At 64.8% G+C, this 20,915-nt stretch overlaps 4 protein-coding genes across 12 annotated transcripts in view; 1 reads left to right on the plus strand and 3 right to left on the minus strand.

The window, feature by feature from the left end:
* Positions 1-225: 225 nt before the first annotated feature.
* TAGLN (transgelin) lies at positions 226-3,454 on the minus strand. The gene is made up of 5 exons (XM_054802997.1): positions 3,329-3,454; positions 1,692-1,891; positions 1,391-1,568; positions 1,199-1,301; positions 226-959 (listed from the first exon to the last, which is right to left on the minus strand). The coding sequence occupies exons 2-5, from the start codon at positions 1,869-1,871 to the stop codon at positions 818-820; spliced, it is 603 nt and encodes a 200-aa protein (XP_054658972.1). The 5' UTR covers positions 1,872-1,891; positions 3,329-3,454; the 3' UTR covers positions 226-817.
* A 786-nt stretch (positions 3,455-4,240) lies between these two features.
* SIDT2 (SID1 transmembrane family member 2) lies at positions 4,241-11,886 on the minus strand. Of its 6 annotated transcripts, XM_054803315.1 has the most exons (28): positions 11,261-11,886; positions 10,898-11,019; positions 10,618-10,779; positions 10,456-10,501; positions 10,256-10,357; positions 10,094-10,177; positions 9,850-9,961; positions 9,630-9,695; positions 9,423-9,516; positions 9,209-9,264; positions 8,902-8,913; positions 8,680-8,751; positions 8,515-8,589; positions 8,179-8,241; positions 7,604-7,725; positions 7,445-7,518; positions 7,285-7,351; positions 7,068-7,141; positions 6,834-6,957; positions 6,623-6,740; positions 6,411-6,547; positions 6,225-6,333; positions 6,062-6,138; positions 5,904-5,950; positions 5,484-5,589; positions 5,254-5,364; positions 5,046-5,159; positions 4,252-4,961 (listed from the first exon to the last, which is right to left on the minus strand). In XM_054803315.1, the coding sequence occupies exons 1-28, from the start codon at positions 11,459-11,461 to the stop codon at positions 4,899-4,901; spliced, it is 2,610 nt and encodes an 869-aa protein (XP_054659290.1). In that variant the 5' UTR covers positions 11,462-11,886; the 3' UTR covers positions 4,252-4,898. The 6 variants fall into 6 exon arrangements, 5 of the variants coding, with proteins under 5 accessions (XP_054659288.1, XP_054659290.1, XP_054659291.1 ...); XM_054803313.1 differs by having other exon boundaries at positions 4,241-4,961; positions 8,515-8,751; XM_054803316.1 differs by lacking the exon at positions 8,902-8,913 and having other exon boundaries at positions 4,253-4,961.
* Positions 11,887-13,124: 1,238 nt separating this feature from the next.
* On the minus strand, positions 13,125-20,641 carry PAFAH1B2 (platelet activating factor acetylhydrolase 1b catalytic subunit 2). Its single transcript, XM_054803319.1, has 6 exons — positions 20,520-20,641; positions 19,351-19,438; positions 18,788-18,877; positions 18,427-18,543; positions 17,648-17,770; positions 13,125-16,992 (listed from the first exon to the last, which is right to left on the minus strand). Exons 1-6 carry the CDS (start codon positions 20,546-20,548, stop codon positions 16,714-16,716), a joined length of 726 nt encoding a protein of 241 aa, XP_054659294.1. The 5' UTR covers positions 20,549-20,641; the 3' UTR covers positions 13,125-16,713.
* The window catches only part of SIK3 (SIK family kinase 3), an 83,933-nt gene continuing 83,564 nt past the window's right edge, over positions 20,547-20,915 (plus strand). For all 4 annotated transcript variants that reach the window (XM_054803303.1, XM_054803307.1, XM_054803304.1 and 1 more), the window contains exon 1: positions 20,547-20,813. In XM_054803303.1, coding sequence (XP_054659278.1) covers positions 20,547-20,813 — 267 coding nt within the window. The remainder of the gene's footprint in view (positions 20,814-20,915) is intronic.

The raw sequence follows: 20,915 nt of genomic DNA on the forward strand, positions 1-20,915 counted from the left end.
GAAGGTTGGCACTGCAGCTTGGGTGGGAGAGGGCAGAGCCACCCCACAGCGCTATCCGAACCTGGCAGGGAAGGCCTCGTCCCCAGCTCTGGTTTTTCCAGGTTCGGAGCTGGAGGAAGGAGCAGACGTGGCCCAGGCCACCTGCACAGCTTCTCAGCGGGTGGCTTCAGCTTTCCCGGCACTACCAGCCAGGGGCGAGCGGGAGGAAACCTCGTCAGGCCATGCTAGATGAATAACCTTTTAATTTTGACAAAAACGAAGTACAAAACCGAGGCCAATTTCCTTTTCTCCCCATTCACAAGGATCTCTGCGGCGGTGGCGCGGGGCTCGTGCGGGGCTGCGGGCAGGCGGGGTAGCTCCGGGGACCGGGGCGCGCGCCCTTCCCACCCGCCATCCCAGGGAAGGTGACGGGGCACCCGCGGGTGCCGGCGAGCGCGGCAGGGGCAGGACCAGCTGGCGGCGGGGCTCGCGGGGGTGCGGCGGGGACGTGCGAGGCCGGAGGGGAGAGGCTGCCCGGGACACGGTGCGAGCGTGGCGGGGCTGCCCCGGCATCCCCGAGGCTGGGTGCGTCGCCAAGGCTGGGTGCATCGCCGCGCGCGGGGGCTGCGGTTGGGCGCGTGCTACCGTTGGATGCGCTGAAGGGTCGTTTGGGCTGGCTGGCGTTTTCTTTTCAATAAATACCAATTGGTGAGGGGCAGTGGCGGCCGCTGGCGTTCAGGCAGCTGCGGCGCACTGGGCCAGGGGGAGCAAAGACGGAGGTCCCGGCTGGGGCTGCTCTCCCGGCAGCGGGAGGGCTGGGGGCGGCGAGGGGGGCTGCCTAGCTGATGATCTGCCGGGGCCGGCCATAGCTCATCCCCGCCTGTGACGCCCCCTTGTTGCTCCCCATCTGTAAGCCGATGACGTTCTTGCCCTCCTTCAGCTGGCTCTCAGTGAACTCCCTCTTGTGCTCCTGCGCTTTCCTGCGGGGTGGAGGGAGAGGTCACGTGGCACCCGCGCCCCCCCCATGTGGCCGGACCCTCATCCCCAGACCTGGGGTGCCCAGCAGCGCCCATTCCCCAGGGGGGTCCCCAGCCACTGTTACTTCCCAGCCGAAAGCTTGGCATCCCACGGCCATGTGGAAAAAGTGGGAAGAGCCTGCTCCAGGCGGCCACAGGGCTGGGGGTCCCCCCCACGCCTGGGGCCATGCTCCCCCACTTACTTCATGAACCAGTTGGGGTCCCCATGGTAGTTCCCATCGTTCTTGGTGACCGCCAGGCTCCCCAGGGCCATCAGCGTCCTCTGCACTGCCGCCATGTCCTTGGCTACCAAGGGGCAGACGGGCGTGAGGATGGGCACGGTGCGGCAGCCCCAGCCTCCCGGCCCCGGCTGTCCCCCACCCGCCCACCCACACCTTCAAAGAGGTCGACGGTCTGGAACACGTCCGTCTTGACCACGCCGTAGTCCTCGGCCGCCTTGAGGAACTGGGCGATCTGCTCCATCTGCTTGAAGACCATGGTGGGGGGGGTGTCGGGGATCTTGACGGGCTTGGAGCCGTCGGGGTAGAGGCTGTTCACCAGCCTGCTGAGGACCTGCCGGCAGAGGAGAGGCTGGGCTCACTGCACCGCACACACCACCGGCTGTGGAGCTCCCCACTGGCCGCCCGCCCAGCCCTGGGGCCAGCGGGCATGGCGGGCACCCGGCCCTCCACTTACGATGCCGTTCTTCAGCCAGACCTGGAAGCCCAGGCGGCCCCGCTCAGGACGACCCACCGCGGCCCCGCACTGTGCCACGATCCACTCCACCAGCCGGTCCTCCAGCTCATCATCGTACTTCTTCTCGATCTTGGACTGGACGTCCCTGCTCATGCCATACGCCGGGCCCTTGTTTGCCATGTCTGCGGTGGGTGGGAGACCTGGCGGCGGGACGGGGACCGTCAGGCTGCGGAGATGCTGTCCCCCTGTCCGGGCACCCTGCAGACACCCCAGTGCCCCAAGGCATCCACCTCCCGCCTAGGTGCAGTGGGGACGTGCCCTCCTCCCATCTCTTCCCTTGCCACGCAACAGCCCTTGAGCTCCGCCTGGGCACGTTTGGAGGTGAGTGTGTGGCTGGGACCCCCCAGCCTGCCTGGACAGATGGTTCCCGTCCCAGCAGAGGAGCCTTGTCCCTGCTCCCCAGCTCAGGCTGTGCAGGAGAGCAGCCTCATCCCGGTCCCCTGCCTGCTCAGCCATCCGCCAGCTCCTGATTGGCGTGAACATCCTCGGCGTGGCCGTGCCCTCCAGACAGAGCTGCCGTGTGGCCCCTGCCAGGGCTGCAGAAGCAGAGGGGTCTGGGTGGCCGGGTGGCCACGGCAGGGCTGGGTGGCCGTGGCACGGCACAGTGGCCATGGCGCAGCAGGGTGGCCACGCCATGCTGAGGTAGGGTGGCCGTTTTGCGACGGGGAGCCTCAGTGCAGCAGGTCGTGGTGCCAGGGAGGAGCACGGGCAAGGCAGGGCGGCGGTGGGAGCCGTGGCCGTGCCCTTGTAAGGGCATGCTGCAGGCAGAGAGGGCAGGTAGCTGGCTGCGGGCAGGGCCGGGGGATGCCAGGGACAGTGCCAGGAGGGCGAGGCGGTGGGAGCCAGCAGCCAAGCCCTCGGCAGAGCTGGCTTCGCTCCTCCTTGCACAGCTCCCTGCTTGGCATTAAGCCACGAGTGCTGGAGCTGTGTCCCCAAGGAGCCGTGTGCCCGGTCCCTGCACCCACGCCCTGCCCCGGGCTGGCTCGCCCCAAACCACCAGGCAGATGCACCCCGGCTCCTACAGGACAGGCTCTGAGACTGGGCACAGCTCGGTGCAGCAGAGGATGCTGACTCCATTTGCTGCTGGCGATGCAGGGGTACCCCGGGAGCTCTGTGGTTTCTGCAGCGGTACCCCACGAGCCTCGCAGGCGGCCTGTGCCCAGATCCCGAGCACCACTGGGCACATCCAGCAACGCCACAGCCGGCTCTGGTCCGTGCCTCGGCCACTCAGCGCCCTGTGCCCTGGCCCAGCCCGGCATGGGAGAACCGCATGCAGACCCCAGCCTCGCTGGTCACGGCTCCCTCGGCCACCGGGCAGTGCCTGCTGGCCACCAGCTGCCCCCGGACCCGCCAGCCCCGTGCCCATCTCCCGTCCCCGCCGAGGCGGGCGTCCCGGTCGGAGGAGTAGGATCCCCATCCCGGGAGCGGGATCGCAGCCCCGGGTGCAGCATCGCCGTCCCAGGCGCAGCGTCCTCGTCCCGGGGAACAGCACCCCGGTGCCAGGCGCTGGCACCCCCGCCCCGGGCACCCTCCCCGCTCTCCCCCCACCCACCCCCCCGCCCCGCAGCAGGACTTACAAGCGGCTGCTCACGGAGGCGAGGGGTGATGCTCTGCGCGGGAGCCAGCGCACTGCACAGTTAGGAGGCTGGCCCTGTGCTAAAAGCCCGGCGCCGGGACAGTGATGTCAGCGCAGCCCGGGGGCCAGCCCCCCCCCCCCGGCCCTTCCTCCCGGGGCGCGCCAGCCCCGCAGCGCAGCCCGGCTCCGGCCCAGGCACCATATTTGGGGAAAGACTCCGAAAATCGGCGGCTCGGGCCCGCGGCCGAGCATTCCCCGCGTGCCTCCGCCCCGGCCGCTTCGGGGGCAGGGAGGAAGCGGGGCCGGGGGCTGCTGGAGCAAAGTCCTTTTATAGCCAGGAGCTCGCCCGGCCGCCGCAGCCGCTGAGGGTTTCTGCCCTGACTTCATGGCTGGTTTCCCCGTGCGCTCACCGCCGGGCAGCGGGGGCGGCCGAGCGGGGCTCCCCGCGGGGCTGCTGAGGGGGCCCGGCGGCCCGGGCGGCACCCGCACCCCACGGATGCTGCGGGCATCCCGCGGGCATCGCGCCCGGCCGAACCGCCGCCGTCCCCGGGACGCGCTCTGCCCCGCTCGGGTGGGCCGGGGCACCGGGCCGGGATGCCGAGGGGAGCCCCGGCCCCCCCCGGGACCCTCGCCGCCCGTGAGGCGGGACCTCCCCGAGCATCCCTACCCTCCCTGGGGCTGCCAGCCCCCCCCGCACCCCCGGACACCCCCCCCCCCCCCCAGCAGCCCCCGTGCCGCACAGGGGGGCTCCGGGGCAGGAGGGCTCCGGGACAGGAGGGCGCCAGCAGCGCTGCCCGGCCCCCGCGGCATCTTCCCTCTGCCCCAGTCCCGGTGGGAAGGAGGAGCCGGCGCCGCAGCAGAGCACGGCTGACACCCGGCGGCAGCCCGGCAGGGCAGAGCCCGGGGACCCCCGGGACCCCCGGGGGCTCCCGCTGCCCAGGCAGGAGGCGGCAGGCGCGGGCAAAGTGCAGACACTTTAATGCGAGTCCCTTCCCAGCAGACCCACGCGCGGAGAACACACGGAGACCCCTGGTGGGGAGCGACGACGGGGGGGGGGGACCACGCAGCGGCCGGCACCCCCCTGGCACGCTGAAGGAAACGCGAGTGGGGCCTCCTGCCACGCCGCCGCCACCGTGGACGCACACACCCCACCGCCCACCCGTACGACTCAGGCACTGAAGAGAGACCCACACCCGTGTGCTCGGGGGGCCACGGGGCCGTTGGCACGACGCTCGCCCCGGCCCCTCACACCGCGGGTGCACAGACGCGGAGCAGCAGCAGCAGCAGCACATTTTCCAGTGTCGCTTGCCACCGAGGACGGGTGCCCCGGAGGCCCCCCAGCCCCATTTTTGGCTACGACGGGCACGTAGCGGCAGGGAGGGACCCGGCCGGCAGGGAGGAGGCGCACCGAGACCCCCAGGCTGTGCGGGGAGGGGGACGGAGCGGCTGGCGGGACCCGCAGCATGGGCATCCCTCCCCAGGGGCACGCGTGACCCTGACAGGTCCCCACTCCCGGGGGGCTGTGGCCGGGCGTTTGGCACGATCCCAGGGCAGTGGGCGGCTGGCGGCCCCTAGAAGACGTAGATCTTGTCCCGCTGGACACAGTCCAGGTCATCGTCCAGCGTCAGCAGCACCTGCGGAGCGAGGGGAGCGGGGCCGTGGTGAGCCGGGGAGGCCGGGGGCAGCGGGCAGCCGTGCCGGTGGCAGCCAACACCTACCAGGAAGGAGCCGAACATGGCGATGGAGGAGAGGAAGTGCCAGATGTCGTGATCGTCAAAGAAGTCGAGCAGGATGCAGTCGCGGTTGTGCTCCCGGGACTCGGCCGGCGTTTTCTGTCGGGGACAGGGCTAGCCGTCACCGCACCGGCCTGTGGCCACCCCACCTGCCCTGCCCTGCCGTGCCGTGCTGTGCCGCCCTCCCACTCACCTGCCAGGTGCTGAGCCCCTGGAAGAAGAAGAAGAGGGCAAAGCCCCAGACCACCGAGGTGCCGATGATGCAGAGCAAGGGGATGAGCTTGATGCGCTCGCCGCTGCGGAGCTGTGGGAGAGGCCAGGGTCAATGTGCAGGCAGGAGCTGGCAGGGGTGCCCGTCCCTGCCCTGCCCTCCCCACTGGGCACGCAGTGCCCGCACAGCCGGGCAGGGGGCTTGGCTCGCACCTTCATGATGATGTAGAAGGCAAAGTAGAGGAGGAGGTTGCAGATGCCGATGGCCAGCAGGTAGGAAGCAAAGTCATTGGGGCGGACAATGAGGCCGTAGGCAGCGCTGGGGAGGCAGGGGACAGGCAGCAGGGTCAGTGCAGCCTGGTACGTCCCCCCACCCACTGTCCCCAAGGCATCCTGGCATCCCTGGCAGATCGGGCAGCGCATGGGGACACCGAGGCCGCCGCAGCTATGGGGGGACCTGCCGTGCTCGGCTCACGGCTGTCATGAGCTGCAGTCCTCAGCCCAGCCCCAGCAGTGGGGACCGCAGCCAGGGGGGCCGTGCTGCGGGAGTGGGGTGGGGGTGGCAGCCAGGAAGGGGAGCGCCGGCCGGGCTGGGAGAAGCGGGGTCTGGCATGTGCCCGGCTCCTGACTTACAGCGACCAGTTGATGATGTTTCCCATGACCAAGAGCACCATTCGATCCTGCAAAGGGCGAGGGGGGCTGTGAGGGGCTGGCAGGGGGGAGCGCTGCCAGGCAGGGTCTCCGCAGAGCCAGGGGACCCCAGTGCCACAAGCCGCGGCGCCAGCACTCACCACGTACATGGGCCCGCTGCACTGCCGGACGCAGTCCGTGTACAGCACGTGCAGGATCCTGCGCAGGATGCCCGAGTCTGCAGGGAGAGGAGAGATCATACTGCGGGGGTGCCGCCACACTGCCCCCCACGTGCCTGGATCGCCGCGGTGCCCCCCGCCTCACCCAGCTTCCAGCGCCCCATGTAGTAGAGCTGGGTGCTCAGCAGCAGCGTGGCCACGATGTGGATGACGGAGAAGACGATCCAGAAGGCCGTGTTCCCCTTCCCGAAGACCTGTGGGGCAAGCGGGGTGGCGGGCAGCGGGGGTGACCAGCCGGGCCCCCCCCTCCGCCGGCACCCACTGTACTCACCACACCGACGACGGAGAAGAAGATGACGAGGGCCAGGCAGGCGTAGGCACTGTAGGCGCTGGCATTGATGTCCGGGTGGCGCTTCTGGTAGAGCTTCAGCATGCAGAGCCCCGCGATCATGTACATGAAGGAGGTGTCTGCGGGGAGGGGGCAGCGGTCAGCGGGGCGGGGATGGCCCCGAGGCAGGCAGCGGGGGGCCGGGGGGCACTCACCGAACTGGAAGTTGGTGTAGTTGGGGCAGACGTGGTAGCAGGCGCTGAGCAGCCCCTCCATCATGAGGGCGGTGCCCATGGCATAGAAAAGCCCGAAGTGCTTGGGGATGCCGCACTCCTGGGGGGGCGAGAGGGGAGGGGAAGCGGGGGTCCTGGGCAACTGAGGACCATCCCCCTCGGGCATGCAGCCCGGCAGCCGCCCATCCCTTACCAGGGCGTGGGCGTCATTGCGCATGAGCGCCCGGTTGTAGTTGATCTCTCGCTGCAGGATGATGAGCAGGAAGAGCAAGCCCAGCAGCACGTAGCCCAGGTTGCTGAGGATGTTGTTGAAGGCGCTGCGGGAGGGGGATGTCCGGACTGTGGGAGCTGCGGACCCCTCTCCCTCCCCGGGGCACCGGGGCCCCACTGCAGCCCTGCCCAGGGCATGGGGACCCCCATAACCCACCTGAGGTTCCCCAACGGGTGGGCACACAGAAAGTTGTAGTAGCAGATGTCCTGGTTGCCGGTGACATTCACCACCTGCACGTGCAGGAGACGGTGGGATGTGGGGACACAGCGGGACAGCCGGGGTGCAGGCATGTCCCCATCATGGCTGGGGAGCACAGCTGGGGACCCCCAGAGCTCCCACGAGCCCCAATGGCTGCCGCCGTGGACACGCTTACCGTCTGGTAGGTAATGACGAGCTGGATGACAGGGAGGGCGTAGAAGACAGCGATGGTGGCAATGTTCCTGGCAGAGGCACAGGGGTGTCAGGGGGTCCCTGCCGCCCGCTCCGGGTCAGGACACTGCTCTGTCCCTCCCATCCCCGCTACCCCCACTCACCAGAAGTAGATCTGGTACTTCTTCCGCAGCACCCGCTTGTCCTTGCGGGCCAGGTCGGCCACGCAGAGGTATTTCTGGAAGGAGAGGCAGGTGGAGGGGCTCGCCCTGGCTGGTGGGGAGCAGCCGGCAGGGGGGTCTGGGGCGTGGGGCGGGGCGCACCTTGGTGCGGATGACGTTCTTGTCGTAGTCGATGTCGGCCAGCGTGTCGTAGTCGTCCTCCTCAACGGAGCTGAGCGAGTCCAGGCGCGGCCGGCTGGCCACGTTCTCTAGCGACCGCTCCCCTGCGGCCGAGCCGGGGCCGTCAGCAGAGCCACCCAGCTGAGCCCCCCTCGGCGCCCCCCCCACGGGACCCCAATCACCCCCAATTAACCACTCAGCCACTTCCTCCCCAAGTCACATCAGGGACAGGCTCCAGCTCCGTGCAGACCCCTGCGCTGCCCCTGCCCCGGGGACACGCGCTGGCTGCACCCGCACGGGCAGCATCGTCCCATGCCCCGGTCCCCTGGGGTTCCGCCGAGCTGGGGACGGCTGGGGGCCGGGAGGACGATGTCCTCCCCCTGCCCTGCAGCCCCTCGGGCGCTGCCTTGCCTGCGGAGGGGGGCTGCTGGGTGGCTGCCCTTGCTCCGAGGGAGGGAGGGAGGAGGGAGCAGAGGTGCTCAGCGCCCCGGGCACAAGCTTGGGGCAGGGCAGATTTTGGCTTGATTGGCCCGTCCCTGCCCGGTACCAGCATCTACCCATGGCAATGCTCAGCGGCCTCATCGGGGTGGAGGACGTGCGCCGCTTGAACTGCTCCTGGCCTTCAAAGGAAAGTGAGAGTTACTGGAGCAAAAGCGGGGCCGAGCCCCGGGGAGGGTTCCCCGGCGTCTGTCTGTCCCACCCGCACCGATGGACACCCCGCCGCAGGTTTGCACAGAGGGGCTGGCCACCCGGGATCCGGGGAGATGGAGAGGGGCAGAGCCAGGATGCTGCCGGCGGCACAGCACCGTCCGGGCAGCCCGGCGCTGCCCAGGCATGCTGGCTCCGCAGGGCTGCGGCCGTGCCAGCCACCGCACCGCTGCCCTGGGACTCACCCGCGTAGCCGTAGGGGACCTCCGTGGAGCCCATGCTGTCCGTGACGCCCTCAGCGCTGCCAGAGGAACCGTTCCCTGCAAGGATGAGGATGGCCAGACCGGGTGGGCATGGCTGCCTGCTGACGGGCAGGGAGGCGAGGGGAGGGGAGGGTGCACAGCACTCACCAAAGGAGCCGTAACCATAGCTGTCGTAGGGATGATGGCCCAGGAAGGAGTCCGGGATGCTGCGGGTGTGCCCTGCGAGACAGGAGGGTCACCGTCAGCCGGCAGCAGCCGCCCACGGCACCCCCGGCCCGGGGCCACGTGGCCATTTGGCACAGAGCAGTGCCCCTGCCCTGGCACGGGAGCTTGCTCGCAGCCGAGGACAGAGCAGACGCTGGCACCTACCCAGTAGAGATGCTGGGAGTCCCGGAAAGCCATGGAAAGAAAGAGACAGACTTGGTGAGACGCCCAAGCCCCAGCGCAGCCCTGCCAGCCCCAGAGCGGTGAAGCCTGAGCCCCGGGATGTCCCTGTCCCCCCGACATCGGGGTTTGTCCCCAGGGAGCTGGGGGACAAGCAGGGCTCAGGGGGACAGTGAGGACCTTCTGCAGAACGGAGGGCTTTGCCACAGGCTCAAGAGGGCAAAATAACCGGGAACCTCCAGCAGACCCCTCTGCGTGCCGCTGCCACCGGCTGCTGCCTCCAGCCCCTCACCTGTGTCCAGGCTGGGCGAGTCCATGGCTGCCAGGAGCCCCTTCCTCTTCTGCTGCCTGCCGAGGGAAGCAGCCGTGAGCGGCGCCGTGACAGCACCCACGGGCGAGGGGGCACAGCACCCTGTGCCGGGGACAGGGGCAGGATGACATGGCACCCAGGGGCTCAGCGCCCGGAGGGGACCAGGTGGCCGGGACAGCGACGCCTGGGAACTCACCGGCAGTTCTCCCAGCAGGCGATGAGCAGCGTGAGGACGTAGAAGGAGAGGAAGATGCCCAGGCAGAAGAGCACGCTGCTCACATAGGCTTCCGCTGCGCAGAGCCGGGACAAGCCCTCAGGGGGAGCGGCCACCCCAGGGACCTGCCGTGGAGACCCCTGCGGAGCCCAGCACCCCTCAGCCCCGAACGGCCCCCCCCAGGCTTACAGGTTATGGCGGGCGACACCGTCACCTCCAGCATCTTCTGCCGGTTGTGCTGATCCACGGGTTCATCTGGAAGAAGGCACAGGGGTTGGATCAGCCCCGCCGCCCGGCTGGGAGGGGAGCTGTGCTGCCCTTCCCCACTCCTCTGCCTGGCTCGGGGGCTCAGCCCTCTGTGGATGCTGCTCTTCTCCCTATCCTCAGCGTTGTTCCCCCCCGGGCGTACCTGGGGAGGCATTTTTGGAGAGGGGGTAGTAGGGCAGAGCCCCCCCGCACGCCTCGTCCTCCGTCTTCACCACCACCACCACATAGAAGCTGTTGCTGGGGAAATCCTTCTTCTGCGGCAGCCGTCCCAGGGGGGCAAGAGATGGGGGTCAGCGGAGCACAGGTGGGGGGGCTCCCGTGCCGCCCCGTGCAGCCAGGGCTCCCCAGGGGGCTCGGGGCCACCCCAGAGCGACAACCTCTGCTACCTGCACTGTGATGGCCGCCTTCTTTGTCATGGTCTGGTACATCCCGATGAAGGCCACGTTGTTGTCCAAGTCATAGACAGGGCACTGCGGGGGCGGAGGGGCCGTCAGACCCGTCGGGCATCACGGGTCACGCAGACTGGAGGCCCCACTGCCCAAACCTACCAGGATGTCCTGGATGGAGATGACGGAGCAGGGGAAGGCCATGGCCGAGGTCACCTTCACGATCACCGAGTCCACTCCCTCGGGGAACTCATACTTGAAATACTGGGGGGGACAAAGGGCCCGTTGGTGCCACCGTGGCCATGCTCTCCTCCCTGGGCACAGGCCCTCTCCCACGCCACGCCACGCCAGCTCCTCCTCACCTGCGGCTGGGCTGCCGTGGCATTGAAGCCGAACCTTTCGTTGGTCCTGCAGGGAGCACGGGAAAGACGATGGCTGGTGAGGGGAGCCCGCGGTCCCAGCAGGCAGCCCTGGCAGGCAGCGGGCAGGCAGGGACAGGGACCGGGTTGTGGGACTCCCCTCACCGCAGCACGAAGTTCTCCACGTGGGTGACCCGCAGCTGGTAGGAGGCGTTGAGGGACAGCGTGGAGACGTCCACGTAGAAGTGCTGGGTCTCTACCTCCGCCTTGGTCTGGGGCTGGCAGAGCGTGCGGCTCACCTCCTGGTACGCGTACTTCCGCTGGTACCTGGGCCGGCAGAGCGCCCGCCAAGCTGTGCTGCGCCCGCCGCCCCCCCAGCCCTGCCCGCCGGGACCCCCGCACCTCAGCCGGGCAGGGGGACAGCACCCGTCCCGCCGGTACTCACAGGCCCCGGAGGATGAGCGGCACCTGGAAGGAGACCACCGCCTCCTTCTGCCTCACTACGAAGAGGACGGGCAAGTCCTTGTGGTCGGAGAGGACGTTCACCGACACCCGCACCCCCTCCGTCTGCGGGGAGAGCGGGAAGGCAAGGCGTTGGCCGGGCAGGACCGGCTGCCGTGGGCTCATCCCCGGCTGCTGGACTTTGCTCAGCCTTCGTGGCAGAGGATGCCTCCCCGCCGCGGGGACCGCGGGCCGCCACCGTTTCCCCCACCACGCGCCCCAAAGCCCCGGCTCCAGGGGACCCCGAGCGAAGGGGAACCCGTGGGGACAGCGGGCACGGTCCGGTCCGGCCGCCCCGCCGGCTCACCCTGTTCCTGCGGACGCTGTGGTTGAAGGCGTAGATGTTGAGCAGGTCGGCGTCCACCCAGTCGGCGTAGGTGGTGTTGAAGCGGGCCTCCTTCTCCTCCACCCGCCGGCGGCCGCGGGGCTGGGGCAGGGCGGGCGGCAGGGCCAGCAGCGCCCAGGCCAGCAGCGCCCAGGCCAGCACGGCCGCCCCGGTGCCCGGCATCCCGCCAGCATCCCCGGCCGCGCCGCGCCGCGCCGCTCCGAGCCGCTCCGCTCTCCGGCCGGCCAAGGTCCGCCGGGGCGGGACGGGACGGGACGGGACGGGACGGGACGGGAAGGGTCAGCCGGGGCGCGCCCCGGCACGCAGCCCCATGGCGAGCCCCGCTGCCGGGGCCGGGGCCGGTGCGGGTCCCCCGGACCGGCGCTGACCCTGGTGCCGATCCGGGCGGGCGCTGCCGGGAGAGCCCCGGGGGCGGCGCGGGCGGAGGAGCCGGGTCCCGGTGGCGGTGCCGGTGTCCGCAGGCGGTGTCCGGTTCTGCTGCCGCTGCCCGGTGCTGGATCCCGGCGGTGCTGCCGGTGCCCGGTGCCGGTAGTTTGTATCTCCCCGTTCCGCAGGCAGCTGTAAACACGGGCCGGCGGTGACGTCACGCACCGTCACACGTTAAAGGACCAGGCCGGGGAAGTGACGCGGCGGCGGGCGGCGCCGGGGCGCGGGCGTCCCCTGCCCGGGGGGAAAGCGGCCCCCTCGGCAGCCCTCGTCCTGCCGGGGAACCCCCGCTCCACGGGCACCCCTGCCCTAGGGGGACCCCGTAGGGGAAGCCCTGCCCCATAGGGGACCCCAGAAGGGAGTCTCTGCCCCACAGGGGACCCCACAGGGGAAGCGCTGTCCCAGAGGGGAGCCCCTGCCCCATATAGGACCCCAGAGAGGAGCCCTTGCCCCGTATGGGATGCCCAAGGGGAGCCCCCACCCTGCAGGGGAGCCCCAGCTCCCCACCCCGGCAGCGTTGGGAGACGTTTTCTGCTGCCCGTGACCTCGTTCGGGGGGTTGTCACGCTCCGACACGTGGCAGCGACCAACTGCCATCAGCTGCCCTCGCCAGCGACCCGACCCGGCCCTGCTGCCGGCGGGGGGGCAGGGATGCTGCCAACCCCCCCGGCCCCAGCACCGGGCTCGGATGCGTCGGTGCGGCCGCCTGGTCCGGACAGACGAGGTGGGGTGAGCAATGCTGGAGCCGTGACCAGCCCTGGCTTGCCGCAGGAGGAAATCCTGCTCCCGCTCCCTCCTTGGCTCGGGAACTCCTCCCTGCGCCAAGCTCCAGCCTGCGGCCAGCGGCACGTCTCTGGCTGGCGCCGGTGACACCAGACCACTCGCCCTGCCTGCCCGCCACCAAAATCCTCACGTGTGGGGGTACGGAAAAATTCCCTGCGAGGTGAGGTACGGCGCTGCAACCGCACGGGCGCCTTTCCCCATCCCGCGCTCCTCTCTGGATTTCTTGGGGGCTCCCGTGGCCTCCCCTCCCGTTTGCTGCACCCTTCGTCATCAGAGGGTGAAGTAATTTATGGCAGTTTGAAGTTTTTCCATGGCTCCACTCACTGGGGAAGCAGGAGCGAAGCTGCACAGCATTTTAGCGCGCATCTCCCCAAAGCAGCCCTGTGCCAGCTGCGGACAAGCCTCCCGCTTGCCATCCTCTAAGGGCTTTGTGGCCATTATGTCACATTTTATGCATATGTGGTTGGGGTTTTTTTGGTTTTAAAGGCCCCGCTGAAACAGCTCGGCCCCACAAAATCTCATAGAAAGGCGTTTTCTAGGCTTGGACTGACATCCAAGACCTCTGCCACCAGTTGCCCTCTGTTCTGTGCGGGACAAACGTAAAGAGACCAGAGCGCTGCTGCTATTGTGCACTTTTATTTCTACAGGTCCTCTCGCCGAGGATCCCAAAGCACTTTTCAGACAGTCTGCGCGTTGTTTCCAGGCTACGGGTGGTGATGCTGACAGCAGATGGAACGACTTGCTCGGGGACAGACGGACACCCATGCAGGAGCTAGAAGCAGAATTCCAACTGACTCCTAAGCTGCTGCTCAAACTTGAGTATCGCCTCCACTGGGACGACTGTGAGTTGGGTTGGGTGGTGATGGGCATGCCCTGTTCATTTCAGGGCTATTAAAAATAAATCGCTGAGTAATCAAACACAAGCTCATGTCCTGTTGAGGGTCAAAATACCAGTGAGCTTCACCTGCAGAGTGCTGCTTACAGCTTTGGGTACAGGACCTGAGCTCTGCATGGTGAAAGGAGAGGAAAAACGAAGAAAGAAAAGCCCCCCGACAGCGCGGGGAAAAGAACAGATACTACACGAGGAGCGAGGAACCAGCTGAGCGCGGCTCTGAGGAGCCCCGGGAGGGCACGCTGCGGGTGGGAGGTTGGTTCAGCAGCTCTGCGCAAGGCAGCACCTCCCCAGCCGCTTCCACGGCCCCGCAGAAATGAAATGAAACAAGTCACCAACACCCAACACAGCGAGGGAGGGGAGGGAGGGAAAGACGCGGGCGCCTAGGCACACGCACACACACACACGCTGCAACACGGTGGGGTGAAACATTGACATTTATATCGAAATATGCACTAACAGAGTGAGTTCTACCAGCCGATGCATTTTTGCCAAAGCAGAATCACAATTTTTTTGTCCCGGGGAAGGCTCAGGGCAGTGAGCGGGCAGTGCCTCCAGGCAGGCAGGCAGGCAGGGAGGGCAGCACGCAGGGAGGCTGCAGCCCCGTTTCACACACTGTATGGTCCTCACAGGTCCGCGGGGTTCCAGAGCCGGAACTGAACCTTTTCTACATAGAGGCGCTTGGTTTGTAGTGCTAGGTCAGCGAGGAGGGGTTCTCCCTCCTCCTCGCCCTCCCAGAAAACCTCGCAGGCGTGAGCGGGACAGTTTCTTACTGGGCAGTGACAAGCAGAGCTGAAGTCTGAACGGAGAGGAAGCCGTCTTCGCTTTCTTTGCACAGCGCCAGCATGTATCAGAGATGGTTACAGGAGCAGAGAAGGAGCGCCGTGAGCACCGAAGCAAGCGTGGCACCGAAGCGAGCCGAGCCGAAGCAGAGCTGTCCTCGGTCACGCTGCGGCGGGCTCAGGAGCCTGCCAAGCCTCTCGGTCCACTCGGCAGCCTGCCAAGAGGGGCTGACTCGCGGCCCAGGCCGCATGGGTGCCGAGTCGAGAAGCCAGAGCTTTTTACTGGAAGAGTACGTTCCTGGTTAGCATCTCTTTAGCCAAATGCAGCGACAGCAGGGAGGGAAGCAGGGATGCATAGATTAAACTAGCGCGCTGCCTTTTTGCGCAAGCCTAGAAACCTGGTGAGCTCAGAGGGAGCAGAACGCGTCCTTCCCCCAGGAACCCTCCACTGTAGCATATCTTTAACGTTTCATTCTGCACTCTCCCTTGCCCAAACTTCTCCAGTGAGCATCTTATCGGAAGCGACAGCAATGTTCCCTCAAAGCCCGTCCTGTGAGGCAGCATCCCTAGTCTGCTTCGCGGGGGCGGAACCGCGATCCCTCCTCTACCACGGCGCTCTGTGCCTTCCTACTTCTCATCCTGGTAAGTGGAACGCTTCATCCTTCCTTCATCTGTGTGTAGATCACATATACTGGAAACAAAACACACACTACGCATGCAATCCAGGCAGAAATCCTGCTATGATCAAACCTACAGGGAGAGGGGAAGGTAGTAGGGACATTAAAGTATTCCTTACTGCTAGGTTATAGACTGCATTAAACACCAGCACCCTTTATTATAAAAAAGGGCGGACAGACTATACACGGTACCTATGTACTTCATTGCAGCAGGGCACAGCAAGCAACCTGGACACCTCAACACCCCTTGCTCGAACCACACTACGAAGTGCCCGCTAAAAAGCTGTCCGTTCCTCTGCGATTTACCCGCTGAGAGGAGCCGGCGTCACCCCGGACCCCGCTCACGCGGGAAGAAGCACAGAGATCCGCGGCACGAACCGCAGCCGAGGTCCGCACAGCGCCGCCAAGCTCTCGTCCCGGCAGGTAAGCCAAGGAGGAACAGAGTTTGTTTAAAATTGTTTTATCTGCAAGTGTAGTTATCTGTTCACCTAGGGCTCTGCCTTTCGGGTCCAAACCGGTGTGTTTTCTGAAAAAAGAGATCCTTTCACTTTGAAATGAAAGGCTGTTTTCATACCATCCTCAGCAGACTCCAACCAGCCCTCGTAACCAAAAAAGGAAAAAAAAAACCCAAACCAAAATCCCACCTAGCGGCAGCCTCCGAAGGAGGGCACCTGCCCCTCCAGCTGCCTTGGCCAGAGGCGAGGAGCAGCGTCTGGGGCAGGAAAAGCTACGCCTTGACCTCACCTTTTACTGTAAGAGGCTGTAGTTGCTCAAATAAAATGTTTCGAAAAGTAAAACAGAAGCGATAACGAAATATACACCTTGGAATCTGTAAAGCTTCAGACTGATTTAGGCCTTGCAGACAGGGGCTATTCAGATGGGTTTCCTTTAGGAAACAAGGATGTAACAGTCATACTTAAAAAAAAAAAAAGAACCAAAAGGAGAAGAACGAAGAGTGCTGCAAAGAGCCCTGTGGCACGGGGCATCTTGGAGGAGTGAACCGTTGGTTCCAGAGTCGCGAGGAAGCGACCGCCTCACGCGGTGTTCACCGGGTAATTAAAATCCTAAACTGAGCAACTGTTAAAAGCCAGCGACACCGCAGAGAGACAGGAGCAGAGAACAGGACAGCCAGCAGCACCCGAATGAGGCTGCCCCCGGGGAAAGCTGCATGGGAGGAGAGGAAAGGTGCCCCAGCTAGCAGGCACGGTGTAATAAGCACAAGAACAAGCACCTGGGAGTGTTACGCGAGTTAACCGTTCCTTTCTTTACGTTTCTGAATTCCAGTTTTGCGCTGCTTCAGAAGGAAGGAGGGAGGAAGCAACAGGCGTCACTTAACCCCCCTCCCACCCCGAAAAAAACCACAACAAACCCAAGCCAAGAAAACTTTACAAGGTGGGACCGAGTTTGGAAAAATGCATCTGTTCTGGCTTTCGCAAGTGGAATGTGATTCTTGTTCACAGGCTAACACACAGAGCATGATCCCTACAGCCAGGAGCGGTGAGCCAGGAGCTGTGCGCGGGCTGTCGGAGACAGGCTACAGGGGGTTCTAGGACAACCACAGAGCAACAAGACATGAGAGGGGCAGAGAGCGACAGTCCTGTTCTCGGTTTAAATGAGGAATGGTTTAAAAGTAAAACTCTTCTTCAGCTAATTTCCTCCTGCAATAAAACCAACCAAGCCGGCCCTCATCTGTACAAGACCAGTTAAACATTAGCCTTCCCCCTCAAAACACTAGGTACGAACATCCGGTAACATTCTACAATGGAAAGTGCTTTAAGAAAGAAGGATTCTGTAGTGCCAGTGACAGAACTGATCTGATGGGCTGGATGATGCTGTTGACGCTGACGTCAGCTGCTCAGGCCAGGGCAGCTCGTTTCTCCTCGGGGGTCTCCTCCAGCAGCTGCATGATCAGTTCGTGGAGGGGTTTGCAGATCTTGGCGTAGCCCCCTCCCGTCAGGTGCAGGAAATCAAACATGTCGTGGTACGAGATGGTGCCGTCTGAGTGCACGAAGCCGACGTCCACGTCCAGAAGCTGGACGTTGGGCAGCTTGGGGAGCGAGGCTTTTAGCAGGTGGTTCACCTTGGCATTCTTCTGCCGCAGCGGGTTTGGCTTCTCTCCGCGAGGTAGCAGGCCCTGGCACGAGGAGACAAAAAAAGAGCTTCGTACGACCTCAATGGCATAACAGTGCTTGCCTTCCCTTCCAATTCAGGATGCCTTTCACGACTTCAGATGTCTGTGATGAGGGGAACTCGTCCCTCGAGTCAGACTTTGTCCGCTCAGACCCAATCTGAAATGCAACGGAAGGAGCCAGAGCAGCTACAAGCACAGCCGGCACAGCACTTGCCTGCGGGTTTTTTTTTGTTTTTTTTCTCTTAATGCGTCGGTTTGTGCTCTTTGCTAAGCTTTCGGCAGAGTACCCAACGCCATCACCCAGCTTCTCAACAGGAGGAGCACTGGCTAACCTGCCAAGACGAGGAACCAGTTAGGGTTTCCAATCTCAGCTCTGATCTGGGCACCCTTTTTATCCCTCGCAGGGCTGCTTCAATGACATTTCTAAGCGGGACAGCGATACCGCTAAGGGAATGATTACCCCTGTCTCCGGAGGGGCCGACAGGACGGCTTCTGCAAAGCCGAGCCAACGAGGGGAGGCAGGCACGGAGCGGAAGGTAAATAAAGCGACTGCCCTCCCCCGTAACGACCAGTAACTCCCGGCGTCGCAGAGGCACGGTACAGCCGACGCGGGCCTTCCTCAGAGCAGTTTGTTTTCACAGCGCTCCCAGAGACATACCAGTACAATAACTTTGGCCTGTGGCTGCTGGGTGTTTATCAGGCGCACGATAGCCTCGATTCCACCTGCTACTTCTTCTGCTGTGTTTTCGTGGTTATTTGTTCCAACCCAAACAACAATGACCTACAAGGAGAAAAAAAAAAAATGTTTCCAACTTTTTCAGAACGAGTCGCAATGGGCTTGCTGACCCTGAAAACCCTGAGTAAACATCGACCGCGACCAGCGAGACGCACGGAGGGCCAGGCTTCAGGGCAAAGCAGGACTGCACGACGTCGTCGACTGTCCGTTATTGCCGATTTCTGCAGAGCCTCTTACGAGCTTCAGTTTCGGCCCTCAGTACAGACGAAGAACTGGCACTACTGGAGCTTTTCCGCACAGCCTCAGAGGTCTTTGCTCGCTCTTTGTTAAATACTTCACCGTCCCTTTCTAGAGGCCGAGAACGCACCTCAGGCCCCAGAGACACGCTGCAACTCCAAACTACACCCGGCTATCGTGAATCGCAGGCCTGAGCAGCGTTTTTGCTAGGACTGGAAGGCCACCTCCGCTTATCGGTGACACCTTCCGATTTGCATATTCAGGAGCGTAAACCCCGCGTGGGAGAAGTACAGCTCCGTTCCCCAACACCTCCGCTTCAGCCAAACATGTTTCAATACCTGACGCGCGCTCGGCACCAGCGGTTGCTCAAACGGTTCTGTTAAACTAACAGCTCACTCTGTCCTGCGCCACTCAAGCACTGATGTCTCTTCTAAGTCAGCACAGGGCTGGTTTTCTGCTTATACCTTGGGCTTAATGTTCTCCAGTTCCCCATTCTTCAGTCTCCATAGAACGTGTCCTGTGGTGTCTCCACCGATCCCAAAATTCAATGCGTGAAGCGGTGAGAAGAGCTCTCGCCATATCTGCAATCAGAAATCAATTTGCTATTTCAGAGCAGCATCCCGATCGTGAAGCATACCGCACCGACAAGCGATGACTCCAAGGACAACGAAAGGAAGCGGGGCAGAATAAACCCAGAGGGATGGCAGGAAAATTGGAACGGAGCAGGAGAAGTTGTCGGCATCACACGTGACCGCCAGTTACTGGATTAGAGAGAGCGTGGCTCTAATCCCTGTAAGCCCACCAGCCCCCTCCCTATAACCGTACCTCATACTGCTGTAGCAACTGCACCATGGAGTCGCCCACGAAGAGCACATCGGGCTCCTTGTCTTTGCAGTCCAAGACAAAGCGATTGTGCTGTTAAAAGAAAGCAGCAAGGTGAGCTGACAGCTCCTCATCGCTATCTCTGCTGCAGGACAGAAAGGGACACTTGCCCAACCAGTTTCCCCTGCTGCAGAACTGTGCCATTCATTCCCTCCCTCTGACACCCCTCTCTCTGTTAACTCGCCAACCGCTGCACACTCCTCCTGACTACACAGACCCCAGCAACAAGCTCGGCTCCGATAACAGCAGCAGGAAATTTCTCCCAGCTCACGGGCCAAATGGAATATTTTCCGAAACAGTTTCACCAGGTGGCTTTCAGGTCATGCAACAACGCCGCTTTTTGCCTTGATTCATCGTTGCAAGACTGACACGAACCACCAGCCATGGGGCAGTGGAGCTGTTACGACCTTGGGGTGGGAACCGCGGCCAGACGGGGCCTGTGCAGTGCTGACCCAACAGCCCCCCCAGTAAAGAGGATTTAACCCCCCGTGAGCACGCAGCCTTACCTGGGACATCCACCTGTCATCTCCCTGAATGTCTTCAGCAGCATGTGGAACTGCGGCTGGATTTGAGTCTCCCTGGCTCATTCTGTTCCTGAGGAAAGAACATTTGCAGCGGCTACCGCAGCATGCTAGCGCCGGGGAAACGGCCGGCTGGCTCAAAACCGCTGCACTTCCTGACATTCACAAGGGACAATTCTGGCCGATTCCTACGTGTGTTGACTGCTGGCCGACAACTAAATACATTTTATTCTGTGCACGGCTACCAGACCGACTCTGCAGACAGTCCTCCTGCAGCCATCTGCCCGCTGGATGTTTAGGCACGTGACTATAACGCTCCAAAAACCCACAAGAAAGCTCCTTTTGGAGGATGTCCTGCAGAAGCACACCTCAGCTATGCAAGGCTTGGATAACATAATAATAATGCTAATAACCCGAGGATTAGCCCCTATTAGCATCAAGATACCCAGCTTACAACTACTGAGCTCTGCGGTTCAGGTGGATTATCTGGCTTCAGGGCACAGAGCACCACAGCGGTACCGATCCCGAAGGATCGAAAGCAGGAAGAGCACCGGACAGCGGGCTACTAACGCTTCCAGCTACCGCCCCGAGCAGGGGCCGAGCCCAGCCCTCCCTCCCGAAGGCCGTGCGTGCCCAGGGCAAGCCGCAGCGCCGGGCTGCGGACGGGAGAGGCTGCACTGAGCTCGGGGCCACGGCAGCGGGCGACGGGCCGGAACCGAACCGCTCCTCCGGATCGGAGCGAGAGGCGGCAGCAATCCCGAGCCCGCCGCCCACCTGGGCCGCCCCGCTGGCAGCGGCACCTGCACCCAGGTGGCAATCACGGCGGGGCAGGCCTGATAAGGGCGGCTTCCCGCCGCCGCCCCGCCCGGCTAGGGCAGCATTTCCGCCGCCGCCGCCGCGGGCGGTGGCTCCCCGCTGTCAGAGCCGCCCCGGCCGCCCTCCCTCCCCGCGATGGGGCGGAGGAGCCCTCCCGCGGGGCGCGGGACCCCCGCAGCCCCTGCGCCAGCTCCGCCACGGGGCGCGGCCCGGGGCCTCCCCGCTCCGGCGCGGCGGGGCCGGCGGACGAGGGCGGCGGGGCGGAATGGCGGCGGCCCCGGCGGGGCTGGGCCGGGCCGACCCCCGCGCCGCGCCCGGCCCCGTCCCCGCGCACTCACGGCGGCTGCGGCTCCCCCCGCGACTCCATGGCGCTCTCGGGCGGGCGCCTCCCTCCCCTCGGCCCGGGCTCCCACCGCGCCTGCGCCGCCGCCGCTTCCGCTTCCGTCGCGGCCGCCCGCCAACCGCCGCTCGGCGCCCCCCCCCCGCGCCGCTTCCGGCCGCGCTGCCGGAAGTCCCGCCCAGCGCTCCGAACGGAATGGCCTCTAGGCGGCGCCCGGCCGCGGCGGCCTCGCGATGACGTCATTCTCCCGGCTGTGACGTCCGCGGCGTCATTCTCCCGTCGGCGAAGCCAGGTGAGGCGTGCCCGGGGCGGGGCTAGGAGCCTCGGAGCCTAGTCTGTGGGAGAACCTGGGGGGCGGGTGGTCCCTAATGGCCGGAGGGTGGCTGCTGGGTGA

Source organism: Grus americana, chromosome 24, assembly GCF_028858705.1.
Source record: "Grus americana isolate bGruAme1 chromosome 24, bGruAme1.mat, whole genome shotgun sequence".
NCBI classification, from domain to species: Eukaryota; Metazoa; Chordata; class Aves; order Gruiformes; family Gruidae; genus Grus; species Grus americana.

What these genes read in the sequence shown, in the direction of transcription:
- TAGLN (XM_054802997.1), bottom strand. Translation starts at nt 1,871, where the DNA reads ATGGCAAACAAGGGCCCGGCGTATGGCATGAGCAGGGACGTCCAGTCC. An exon ending in TCTGGCTGAAGAACGGCATC is followed by an intron (nt 1,569 to 1,691) that starts GTAAGTGGAGGG and finishes CTCTGCCGGCAG; the next exon opens with GTCCTCAGCAGGCTGGTGAA. An exon ending in GACCGTCGACCTCTTTGAAG is followed by an intron (nt 1,302 to 1,390) that starts GTGTGGGTGGGC and finishes GCCCCTTGGTAG; the next exon opens with CCAAGGACATGGCGGCAGTG.
- SIDT2 (XM_054803313.1), bottom strand. Translation starts at nt 11,461, where the DNA reads ATGCCGGGCACCGGGGCGGCCGTGCTGGCCTGGGCGCTGCTGGCCTGG. An exon ending in CCGCTCATCCTCCGGGGCCT is followed by an intron (nt 10,780 to 10,897) that starts GTGAGTACCGGC and finishes CTGCCGGCCCAG; the next exon opens with GTACCAGCGGAAGTACGCGT. An exon ending in GCCGCTGAGCATTGCCATGG is followed by an intron (nt 7,726 to 8,178) that starts GTAGATGCTGGT and finishes GCTCGGCCGCAG; the next exon opens with GGGAGCGGTCGCTAGAGAAC.
- PAFAH1B2 (XM_054803319.1), bottom strand. Translation starts at nt 20,548, where the DNA reads ATGGAGTCGCGGGGGGAGCCGCAGCCGCC. An exon ending in ATGACAGGTGGATGTCCCAG is followed by an intron (nt 18,878 to 19,350) that starts GTAAGGCTGCGT and finishes TTCTTTTAACAG; the next exon opens with CACAATCGCTTTGTCTTGGA. An exon ending in AGGCCAAAGTTATTGTACTG is followed by an intron (nt 16,993 to 17,647) that starts GTATGTCTCTGG and finishes TCCTCGTGCCAG; the next exon opens with GGCCTGCTACCTCGCGGAGA.